Below are 12,917 nucleotides of genomic sequence, written 5' to 3'. Positions count from 1 at the left end.
TGTGAATAATCCATTCCTGTACGTCAGACATTCTGTGGAGGAACACCAGCCATGCTTTGAGAAGGGGTCTTGTGTGTTGCTCACACTGGCCCCAGACTCCTGGGCTCGAGCGCCTCAGCCTCCCGAGTAGTTGTGCACACACCACCACACAGGCTCCTTTATTGTAAGTGAGAAAAATGTAAATGTTTTCTATGGCCTAAAACTCCTAACCAATTTCCTATGTAATAAAGCATAGCAAAAACATATTCATGTAGCAAATATATTGGGATGTTAGATGTTAAAACTAACTGCTCTCAAATAGTTAATAGCGTTGGTAGGATACTACTGGTTTGTGACTACAACCCCTGGGCACTGTTCGTGCTCTTCAAAATGCCCACAAAGAGTTTGGTGTTCTGTCAAAAGTGTTACCTCAACATTTTGTTTACTATACTGAGTTTGGGCGTGTATGAATAAGCATATCCTGTATAAAAGTGACCACGGGGGCCGAGGCTTTAGCTCAGTGGTTCCAGTGAAGCTGAGGCTTCTTTATAAGAAATAAACTATATACTAACACTGAAGGAGACTGTAAAAACATTCATGGAAATGTCTCAGTAATAGAACTAGAGTTTGAATTAAACATTAATCCTAACCTGTGTGAAATACATACTCAATATTTTTGTAATGTTATTTTTATTATGGTAAACATGACAATGCATGAGAAAACCCACCTTGCAGCTGATAACAGCAAACAGCATTCCATACAATATACTTGACACAAACATTTGAGGTCTTTCCAGTGGAAAGTGGAAAAAGCACCACTTGTGATGGAAATGCAGTTTGTCAATCATCAGTTATAAGACTTTAAGTTCATTCATTTCACCTCCTTGATCCTCAGTTTCTTCACTTATGACACTGATTCAGTTATCACAAAGATTAAATTACAAGGTAAAAGACATATAAATAAAATATAGGTAATGAAACTCTATACACGTGAACTACAGCTACTGAGCATCAAACTATTTTTTCAAACGATGTGTTTTAATATTTGTCAGATTTTTAAGTGCCTTTGTATACATGTGACACACTATTCAGAGTGGGGAGTAGAGCAGTAAACAGAATATATAAAGGCACTGCCTTTGTAGAGTTTACATTCTAATGAAAGGGAATAATTAAGTAAGAAATATATACAGCAGTCCCCCTTTATCCATAATTTCAGTTACCTATGATCAACTAACTACACTTTGATAATATTAAATGGAAAATTCTGAAATGATTCTTAAGTCTTAGGTTGTGTGATATTCTGATTTGCATGATGAAATCTCAAGCCATTGCCTTATCGGGCCTTGGACGTGAATCATCCCTTTGTCCAGTGTGTCCATGCTGTACATGGTACCTGCCAGTAAGTCACCAGCTGTCTTAGTTACTAGATCCATAGTAACTAAGGCACAGTGTCACAGTGTTTGTGTTCAGGTGACTCATGCAGTGGCCTAATGCTGTGTCACACTATGTCATTCACCTCACATTATCTCATCACATTATAGGCAGTGAACCATCTCCCCTCATCACAAGGTGAGTATAGTATGACAAGACAGTTTAAGATGGACCATAACTCTAACATAGTACATTATTATAATGGCTCTATTTTATTTTTGCTAATTATAAACTTTTTCACAAGTATATATACTTGATATATATACAGTATATATAAAAATATAGCAGAATTCAGTACTACTGTATGCTTCAAACACACAATGGAGGACTTGGTACATATTCCCTGTGGCTAAGGGGGGAATATGTAATATAGTAAGTAGATATTAATTAAGTGCTATACAGAAAAACTAAACAAGGGAAAGTGAGCAGGAAGTTCTCTGATGAGTCATTTGAGGGTTGCACAGAGAACTCCCGTGATGTATGTTTGTATAACTCACTTGCCTACTGAATGAAACAGATTAGAGCAAAGCAAGGGTAGAAACACAGACAGCAGGGAAGATGCTTTTTTGCCAAATACAGGCATAAAAATAAGAATGGCTCAGAGAAGATGGTAGCAGTTCAGATGGTAAGAGGTGGTTGGATTCAGCGTGTAAACATAAAGAACATATATACTTATACTGAAGCAGTATTGTCCAAATACGCTAAGGGATCAGAGATGACAGCAAGGTGTTTCTGGCCATCAACTTGAAAAATGAAGTTATCATCTCAACTGGAACAAAGAAGCTACAAGAAGAGTGGATTTTGTTGAGACTGGATGAGGGGAAATCGGAGTTCAGTTTGAGACAGTTTCAGTGCATATGTCCCGATTGGCAGGTAGACATTAAAGGAAGAGGTATAAGCATAAAGTCTTGAAACTAAATGATGATAAAGGGGGACAGGCCTGAGGACTGAGCACTGGGGAGAAGAAGAGGAACTTGCTGAGAGTAGCTAGTGAGATGAGACCAGAACCAAGAAGAAAATGTGCTCTAGAAACAGAAGAAAGTGTTCAAAAGAAAAGGTCTAGCACTGTTGACAGGCTGCATAAGATGAAGATTGAAATGGACCTCTGGATGCAGCAACATCAACATGGAGGTTAACGAGAACCCTGACAAGAGCCATTTTGATAACGGTGAAGTGTAGGCAGAAGGCTGGACTGGAACAACTTCAAGAAAGCAAGTTGAAGGGCTGGGGATTTAGCTCTGTGGTGCTGCGCCTGCCTCACAAGCACAAGGTCCTGAGTTTGATACCCGGGACCAGATAAAAAAAAAGAAAGCAAGTTGAGACAGCAGAATAGACAGCTCTTCCTAGGAATATGCTGTGAAGAGAATCGAGAGTTTTTGGAAGTAGATGGAGACTCAAGAGATTTTCATCGTTTTGTATGTTAAAATGGGAAAAATAACCGCATGTTTGTACTCTCTTCAGAATGGTTCAGTAGGGAGGGAAGACTTGTCACAGAGAAAAGGAGTAACTGTTAGAGTAAGGCACCTGTGCATATGAGAGACTGAAACTCCACCACAAAATAGAGAGGCTGGCCTTAGCACACACAGGGCTTACTCAGGGGGAGCAAGAAAATGAATATAGGACCTAAACCGTGGCAAATAGTTAATACAGGGAGCATGTGGAAGCTCAATTCTGATTGCCTCAACTTAGTAACATAAGAAACGAGGCACTGACAATGAGGAATGGACTGGTGCTGGAGACACAGAAGCTTACAGAGGGACAAGTATAAGAAAGTTGTCTAGGAGATTAAGCGGATCAGGGAAATACAGAACTGCTGAATAAATGAACCGATAAGATTATTTTAGTGTCAAATTTAAGGCTCTTTTGACATAACTATCAATTCTTCATTAATCCTATCTAAATTATAATACCTTTTAAAGAAGGTGCTTAATATCCAACTTAGACTTCACAGAAATACAATAAAAACTAATAGATTTTGAAAAATGCTAATATGCACATAGAAGCTGAGAGGTAGTAGACTTTTTCCTTGGACGGTCTGGCTATCAAGGCCAGCTGAACAAACTGAAAGAACATCTGCCTTCATATAGGTACTCTTCTAGGTTCTGAATTGGCAGTGAGGCAATGAGGAGCATAACATTTACTGAATGTCTACCATGCTAGGCACTTTGCATGTATTATCTCACTTAATCATAACAAGAAACTGGTAAGGCAGATGCTCTGGTGGTGGGGCGGGGTGGTACTGGGGTTGAATCCAGGGTCTTCCAAATGAGGTATATCCCCAACATTTTTAAATTTCTGAGGCAGGGTTTCATTACATTACTAAGGTGCCTATGATCCTCCTGCCTCAGCCTCCCCTAGTACAGGGATTACAGGCATGTATTACCACCAGGCCTGATTGAAGATGCTATTTTCTCATTTTATAGATGAAAAAAATAAGAGTCCAATAAGTGAAGCGACTTGCCCAGAATTATCTTAACTATATTGTGAAGCCAAACAAAAGCAAAATCAAAAACTCACGTAGGCTTGCCTTTTTAGGTCCTACGCACGCACGCTCTGCGTACGTCTACACATCTGAGTCTCAATACTCTGAGCATATCTGAACCAGCCTATCTGAATTACTTTTGACTTTTTCCTTAAAAATGCTATTGTATCAGGTGATAAAGTTTAAAATATTTTATTCTACATATGATATATATCCATTACTGAGAAAGATAAATCATAAAAGTCTTAAACTAAGTGGAGAATGTTAATGCATGCCTGTAATCCCAGCACTCTGAGAGGGAGAGGCAGGAGGATAACAAGTTTGAGCTCAGCCTGGGCAACTTAATGAGACTGGCTCAAAAATAAAAATTAAATTTGATCCCCAGTACCAAAAAAAATTAAAAATAAAAAAGTAGTGGCAAAGGCCCTGGGTCCAATCCCCAGTACTTAGAGGAAGAAAAAGAAATCCCATAATAACAAAAATATCCACCACCACCCTGGAGCAGCAAAACGTCACAAATGAGTCACCTTATGGGTTATCCGATACAAAAATACAAATTAAATTTGAAAATCATTTAGCCATTATATCTTCTGATAATTTAAATATACATTCTCTCTTTGCCTTCAGGGACTACTTATATGTATGCTTGGTTATTTTATATGGAACTGGTGTTCTTTTTTTTAAAATTAATTTTATTGGTACATTTTAGGTATACAATATAATGATACTCATCATTGGAAATTGGCACCTTTACATAATCTCTATTGGTTCTTATTTTTTCCCCCTTCCCCTGCTCTCCCTTCAACCCCTCCATCCCTATATACAGACTTTGTTTCCATTTTTTCACTTTCTCATATTAATTCCATTCCCTTCTTTCCTTTCCCCCACCCCACCCACTTCCCCTTTGCCCCTTTTCTTCCTATTTCACATTATCTATTATACCTTTTAGTCCTTACACTTTGTTTCTCACACTAGACAAACTATTCAGCATTTACACGTGTGTCCTATTTATTTCATTTAGGAGTATCGCCTCAATGTGCATCCATTTAGCTATAAATGTCTCTAACATCTCATTTTTTATGGCTGAGTAGTACACCATTTTATTAAACACCCACATTTTCTTTATCCAGTCTCCAGTCAATGGGCAACTGGGCTGCTTCCAAGTTTTAGCTATTACAAACTGTGCTGCTATGAACATGGGTGCACATACATCACTGTGGTATTTTTTTAATTCTTTGAGGAAGATACCCAGCAGGGGAATAGCAGGGTCAAATGGGACTTCCAGTCCTAGTTCTTTGAGGTATCTCCATACTGATTTCCACAGTGGTTGCACCCGTCTACACTCCCACCAGCAGTGGAGCAGGGTTCCTCTTTCCCCACAGCCCCACCAGCATTTGTTATTGGTTGATTTCATGACAGCAGCCATTCTTTCTGGGATGAGGTGGAATCTCAGCGTTGTTTTCATTTGCATCTCTTGACCAGTGATGTTGAACATTTTTTCATATGTTTATTTGCTATTTCTACTTGTCTGAGAAATGTCTGTTCATTTCAGATGCCCATTTTTGGATTGGGTTTTTAAATTTGGCAGGTCTGATTTTTAAAAGTTCTTTATATGTATTCTAGATAGTAGATATTCTAGACAGTAGTTTTTTATATATTCTATATTCCTTTGTCTGAGGAACTGCTGGTGAAAATTTTTCCCCACATTGTAGGTTGTCTCTTAGCTCTGTTGGTGGTTTCTCTTGCTGTGTAGAAGCTTTTTAATAAAAAGAGATCCCACTTGTTGATTGTTTGTGCTAGTTCACAGGCAACTGAGGTTTTGTTCATAAAATCTTTTCCTACACCAATGTCTTCAAGAGTTCTACCTAACCTCTGTTCCAGCCAGTTTAGTGTTTCTGTTTTAATATTTAGATCTTTAATCCATTTTGATTTCAGTTTAGTGCATGGTAAGAGATATAGGTCTAGTTTTAATCTTTGGCAAGTTTGAAATCCAATTTTTCCAGCATGATTTATTAAAGAGGCTATCTTTCCTCCAGTGAGGGTGTATGGCTCCTTTGTCGAAGATGAGGTGGCTGAGTGTGTCTGGAGTTGTTTCTGCATCTTCTAATCTGTTCCACTGGTCCTTGGGTCTGTTTGCCAGTACCATGCTGTTTTTATCACAGTAGCTTTGTAGTATAGTTTCAAGTTGGAGGTTGTGATACCCCCTGCCATGTCTCTGTTGCCTAGAATTGCTTTTGCTATTCTGGGTCTCTTCTTGTTCCAAATGAATTTTTGGATTGTTTTGTCAAGGTCCGTGAAGTATGCCACTGGGATCTCAATTGGAATTGCATTAAATCTATATGCAGTTTTGGAAGTATGGCCATTTTCACTATATTAATCCTTCCTACCCAGGAGCAGGGGATGTCTGTCCATTTTCTGATATCATCTTCAATCTCTCTTTTCAGAGTGCCATAGTTTTCAAAGAGGTCTTTGATTTATTTGTTAGGTTGATTCCTAGGTATTTCAGTTTTTTGGATGCTATTGTGAAAGGAATTATTTGCCCTATTTCTCTCTCAGTGAGTCTGTCATTTGGGTGTGTTGATCTTGTAACCAGCTACTTGACTGAATTTGGTTATTAAGTCTAGAAGACTTTTGGTGGAGTTCTTGGGATCTTCTATATACAGTATCATGCCATCTGCAAATAATGACAATTTGACTTCTTCATTTCCTATCTTTATTCCTTTTCTTTCTTTCTCTTGTCTAATTGCCATGGCTAATGTTTCCAAAACTATATTGAACAGGAGTGGTGATAGCGGACATCCTTGTCTTGCTCCTGATTTTAGTGTGAAGGATGTCAGTTTTTGACCATTTAGTATGATATTGGTTGTTGGTTTTTCATAGATGTCTTTTATCAGATTGAGGTAGAGAATGTCTATTCCAATTTTTTGTAGGGTTATCATAACTCAATAATCTTTTTTTAAAAAGTAAGGTACATGAAAAGCCTCTGTGCAAGTTCTGTATTTTAAAATCCTACTGGCTAATAAAAGCATATCTACTGCAGAACTGAAGATGTCTAGAAAAGCATGGGTGCATTTTCCGAAGCAGAAACTTGAGCCATGACTGTGCCTCACCACACAGCACAATGAGCCACAGCTGTACGTCTGTTACAACAGCAATGCAGCCACTGTGACAATGTAAGAGCACTCGTCAGCTTATTCACATATGTACAGCTGGTCCCCATGTACCAATACACAGAGCCTGAGGAACAACAGCATCTAACTATCTGTGTTCCACTTCATGACAGGTAAGAGATTTGGCATTTTCTGTCTTCCCATACATGGTGCTACTGCTTGTGAGGCCTTCATTATACGATGCTGAAGACCAGGGAGAGATACTGCTCCTAAGATGGCCTGGATGCAGCCGTCCTGATCTGTGTCGTAGCATCTGAATATGTCTGTCAGCCTCTGCAAGATGATGCAGCCCTGGATGAAGTCGTTAAAGGCAATCTGCCCTTGTCCTTGTCTGTCAAACTTGCAGATGAGGATGTCATGGAACTGGTCAGACAGCCTGAGAGTGCTTGAGCTCATTCTTGTCAATCAGCCCCGAGCTGTCCCTGTCATAGATGTGCAAGATGTTCTGCCAGTTTGTTTTATACTTCCACACACCTATGAACTTGCTGAAGTTCATACCAGCTTTGTTCTCCCTGTCAAACATAGAAATAACTGAACTTCCAGTCACTGGGTTAAACGGGGTCCATGTGCCATTGGACAATGCTTGCTGAAGCTCATTGTCTGATATCACCCCACTCCTGTCTTTATCAACCTTCTGGAAGACGTTCCACAGGAAGCTCTGGTCTGGCAGTGCATGGCCCACAGCAGGGCTGGGGTGGGGCTTGGGCGGTACGAGTAGGCAGCCATTGGCAGAGAACCCGTGAGGACTCCAATTGGGGTCTGGAACTGGTGTTCTGTTCAGCCCTTATCTATGTTTAGTTTGGATAATTTCTGCCGCCTTGATTTTAAGCTTAGTATTCCTTTCTTCTACTATGCTCAATATGCTGTTAAGCCATACAATTAACTACTAATTTCAAATAAATAAATTTTCAGATCAAAACAAACAAAAAACAATAGGCCAATACAAAATAAAACATATCTATACACACACACACACACACAATTTTTTCCCTTTGTTGTTCATCACGTCACCAATTATTTATCACTCATGTACCAGGCACTAGTTAAAGTTTCACAAAGATAAGTGAAACTCACATGGAATCTACCTTCAAAAGCTTTCATCTCCAATTATTTTAAGCAAGCAAACAAAAATTTATTAAAATTATGTTTTATTATTATACTGTTTTAAAATGTTATACACTTAAGCTCTATATTCTTACATTTTAGCAATCATGAAGTATACTTTTTACCTGTATATCTGAAGATAAAGCTGGTGCAATGTACAGCAACAATCAGAGAGGAAAGGAAGAAATTCCTAAAATAAAAAGCACTATTCATTCTTTGTATAATATGACTTTCTTATACACATCTCCCAAAGACATGCAAAATAAAATAAAACCCTGGTCGTGCCACATTTTTTTTAAAAAAGCCTTACATGGGAATGAAAAGGAAGAGGCTAAGTATCTAAGATTCTTTACTGTTAGGACTATATCATAACCACAATTAGCTCCAACTACTATGAGCACCTACTATGTAACCAGACATGTACCAAGTGATTTTGAGATAGGAAGACAGGGTGTGGCTTAAACTGGCTGGGAAGGGAGGTGTGACCAGATTCTAGAACATATGGGACCCCTTATGTGGACTTCCTGTGAGAACCCTAGCAGGTTTTCAATAGTATAACCTGTGTGTGTGATGTCAGCATGGGAAAATCAGAAGAAAGCAAAGGACAGAGACGCCATGAAGAGTTCCCTATCAGCTTTTCTCATGATAGCCCGCCCTGTACTCCAGGGTGTACTTTTATTCTTATGTTCTTATTTTAGTTATTTTTCCTCTCGTTTACTCTGCCTAAACTCATTCTGCAGAGTCAGCTTCTCCCTTACCCTTCATTTTTAATTTTTTCTCTCTTCCTTATTCTACCTCTAATAAATGTGAAATTCTCCTACTGTTTTTGCTTATTTTGTTGAGTTCTTTGCTTGGGACAGAAAGAATCTGAAAACCACCTCCAGAAGGAGACTCTAGCACCCTAAATGCTGATAACAATTCACACAAGTTACTTTCTTTCAGTCCTCTCAAAAAAAATTTATTACATGTTGTTATCCCCATTTCACAGACTAGAAAGCTGAAGTTCAGAGATCAAATAACTTTGTCACATAACTAAAAACCAGTAAGGCTGCGACTGAAGTAAAGGTAAGTGATTTCCATATCCATTATGACTAGGTCATCTCTTAGAAAGTAATAGTATATATTAAAACATAAGCTATAGGCAAAACCTTGTGATCAATTTAAAAATTTTTAAATTCCTGATAAAATAATTTTTTAATGGGATAATTAATGAGAATTTTACCTTCTGTATACTAAACACATTCGATGAGTGGGGCACTTCCCCCAGTCTATCTCTGCCCCTGGAATACACACCCTGCAGCTGCAGGGGACCCAGCATAAGAAGCAAACAGGACTCCAATACACTGGTAGTATGAGTGGGCTACAGAATTCTGACTATAATAAAATCATTGGAGAGTCTTATCTTCCTCACAAAGTAGGAAGACAAGGTTCAAACCATATTCAACGTGGACAATGGTTTTTGAAAACTCATTAACATCTATTACTAATAATTTTTTTCACTGTCTTCTATTCTAATAATCTGCCTAGATATTTTATTCTACTCATATAATATCAAATATCATTGCTATTCTGATGACTCCCAAGTATGCAGATCTCATTAAAATTGTGGAGTTTCAAAGGTTTAACATTTAAACTTCAACATAGCAGTATACCACAAATAACTTGTAAATAGTATTTAAAGGCAAACTGAAATATTTTCTGAAAATTGAAATGCTTATGGAAAAATTTTTTATATTTATGTGTAGAAATAATATTTTTTCAGAGAACTGAATAAAAATGATAATGGTAGCAACTTAAATAACAGGTACTCAATAAATTTATACTACAGCATCTTTTTTTAAACTTTCAAAATATACTTAACAAAATAACTTCAAAAAGACTAGTTTTGGTAGGAATCATTTAAAAAGAACAATTTATAATTTAGTGAGTAGGTTTAACATTTATGCATTATTTAAAAAATAGGCCTTACCTTCATGTAGTGCACAAGCGAATTGGCAAAGAAACGACATAATTTGAGTGTTTTCTGAAATAATCTGTAGTCAGCATTATTCTGTTCCTCCCCAAAAGAGAAAAATGGAAGAAAGCATAATAAAAATGTAAAGTTAGCTAAACTTGTAAATGATATGATATTTTCTAAGATCTCTTAATAAAGAGTGTAAAAATTTTCCAAGCGAACATAATTACTCTCTGAATTATTGGTAGGAGCAATATAAATATCAAATAACAACATGGGTATTTCAAAAAATTAAATTACATGTTAATAAAAATAAATAGTAATTATAATAGCAAAAGAAGTGATCCTTCTTGATTGATTTGAAAGTGAAAGAAATTTAAATCATTTACTTTTCTTTGCTATATGAGGATCAAGTTAATAATCAAAAGAAAAAGGTCATTGATACATAAAAGAAAACAGGAACAAAACAGGAAAAGCCAGTTTGGAGAAAAAATACAAACTACAAAAAACTAATACTGAAAAAAACCCAAGTTACAACCTTATTACATATCCTTTGGGAAGAGGAAGGATTGAGGGCTTTTTCATTAGCAAAGATTAAAAAGACTTAATATCCCAGAGATGGAGAGGAGGTAGGGTAACAAGCACTTTACCACTGGTATAAGCATAAATAGTATGTCTTTTTTTTTTTTTTTTATTAAGAGCTAAAATGTTAAAAATTCCTTAAGAAGCAATTCCTTTTCTAGAGCTATATCCTATAGAAATACTAGCAACAGTAACGTAATGCAGTGTTTTTTTACATTGTGAAAACCGGGCCATTGTCAAACCAAGTGTCCATCATACAGAGAATGGTTAAATATGTTTATGGCCTATATATAAACTGTGATTCCAGACAGCTATTAAAAAGAACAGGGCACAGATACTGTCATGGACACAGAAAGCCCTAAGACAAACAGCTTTAAATCAGTGCTGTAAAATTTAATAATTAAGTTACCTTTAATTCTGAGAATAATTTTATATGAAAATAACCTATCTTAATAGTAAATTGTTTTTTATATTTTATTTATTTATTTATTTTTAACATTAAATTGTTTTTTCAGCATTACTTGTTGGTGGTTTGTATTTTCTCTCCAAACTGCCTTTTCAATTCTTTTCCAGTAATAGAGCAAAACCTTATTTAAACCCAATAAAAATGGGATGGGATGATACACAAATTGAACATAAATCTTCATTCTGACCTTTATTAAAGATAATTGAAAACAGTATGCCTCAGTAGAAATAGGGTAGATCAAAATTCACTTTTCTTTGATAGTTGTATGAATTCTCTTATATAGTGTTAAACAAGTACAGCACTACAGCAATTAAAGATGAATACACACTGACCTTAAAATATATTTTCTTCAGCATAGGTGTCATATCCCCCTAAAAAATCTTCCTTGACTTTATGCCCAGGGACCTATCTTACATTCTTATAAGCCAACTAAGATCACACTATTCTATAATTATTAATATTTATCTATTTGTCTCCTGAGCAAGACTCTTAACTTGCTAAGGACAGAGAATGTCACTAACTTAGCAGCTTATACATTCACACAATAAACACTGGGAAATACTTAATCAAAAGTGAATGACTAAATAGTGAAACATAACTTATTATCAATCTGTTTACTTTAAATTTTCTCTTACACTGGGGATTAAACCCGGGGCCTCAGGCATGATAGGCAAGTACTGTGATGCTGAGCTACATCTCCAATCTAAATTTCTCCATCTGTATGAGAAAAACTGAATCACTGGAAGCTAAAAAGAGCTGTATAGTGAGAAAGCTAATTCAATATTCTCTTTCAGAATCTAAATTCAAGACTTAATGGAGAATAAATATATCAATTTTAAGGGTAATTATGGGTTGAACTGTGTCCCTCTGAAAAAGATATACTGAAGTTTTCCAACTCTGAACACTTCAGAAAGTGACTTTATTTTAAAATAGGGTCATTACAGACATAACTAGTTACAAAAAGGTCAGACTAGAGTAAGACGTGCCTTTAAACCAATGACTGGAGTTCTGCTAAGAAAACACGCAGACAAGAGGGGCAGACGGCGATGATGAGAGGATGGAGTCAGAAGCGGGAGATACTCAGCTGCATGCTGAGGGTCAGCAGCACAGGGAGCTAAGACAAGGTCATGGAACAGTCTCCCCTGGAGCCTTCAAGACAAGAGGGCCCTGTTGCCACATTTTGGACTTCTTGCCTCTAGAACTATGTGAAAATTAACTTTCTTTTTTTTTGAGGCAGGGTCTTGCTATGCCTTGAACTCATGGTGATCTTCCTGCCTCAGCTTCCCAAGTGCTGGGATTAAAGGCATGACCCTCCACACCCAGGCAAGAATTAACTTGAAATCAGTTGATGGTGATTTTTATGGCAGTACTAGAAAACTAACACAAGGATCAATTCATCCATACACCATACTATTATTAATTAATTTTGCGAGTAAGATGCTATGTATGTTGTCCCCATTCATATTTTGGAAGCAAATACCCAATGGGATAGTATTAAGAGGTGGGGCTGTTGGGGAAATGATTAAGTCCTGAGGGCTCTGCCCTCGTGCATGGGATCCGTGCCCTTAAAAAAGAGGTTGGAGGGAGTTGCAATGCCCTTTCACCATGTGAGCAAGCCCTCACCATGCACAGAATCTGCTGGCACCTTGATCATGGACCTCCTAGCTTCCAAAACTGTGAGAAATAAGTTTCCTTTACCATTTTACACTATTTTTTTTGTAATACGCCAAACAAAGAAACAAACAAGAA

General features: G+C 37.1%; 1 protein-coding gene and 1 pseudogene across 17 annotated transcripts in view; both read right to left on the bottom strand.

Annotated features, from left to right (window-relative positions):
• Positions 1-12,917, bottom strand: part of Firrm (FIGNL1 interacting regulator of recombination and mitosis) — a 61,629-nt gene that overhangs the window by 35,536 nt on the left and 13,176 nt on the right. For all 17 annotated transcript variants that reach the window (XR_015449536.1, XR_015449533.1, XM_087206917.1 and 14 more), the window contains 2 exons: positions 10,136-10,216; positions 8,292-8,356 (listed from right to left, as the gene is read on the bottom strand). Coding sequence is in view for 14 of the 17 variants with exons in the window: in XM_087206917.1 (XP_087063043.1) it covers positions 8,292-8,356; positions 10,136-10,216 (146 nt within the window). In the remaining 3 variants the exon portion in view is untranslated. Of the gene's footprint in view, positions 1-8,291; positions 8,357-10,135; positions 10,217-12,917 lie in introns of those variants that run through there.
• On the bottom strand, positions 7,236-8,285 carry LOC101706598 (programmed cell death protein 6 pseudogene; annotated as a pseudogene).

Source organism: Heterocephalus glaber, unplaced genomic scaffold (genome assembly GCF_053883595.1).
Source record: "Heterocephalus glaber isolate CG9 unplaced genomic scaffold, H.glaber_assembly_v1.0 deba00000738, whole genome shotgun sequence".
NCBI classification, from domain to species: domain Eukaryota; kingdom Metazoa; phylum Chordata; class Mammalia; order Rodentia; family Bathyergidae; genus Heterocephalus; species Heterocephalus glaber.
Note: the sequence above shows the minus strand (reverse complement) of the source record. Positions and strands in the feature narration are given on the sequence as shown.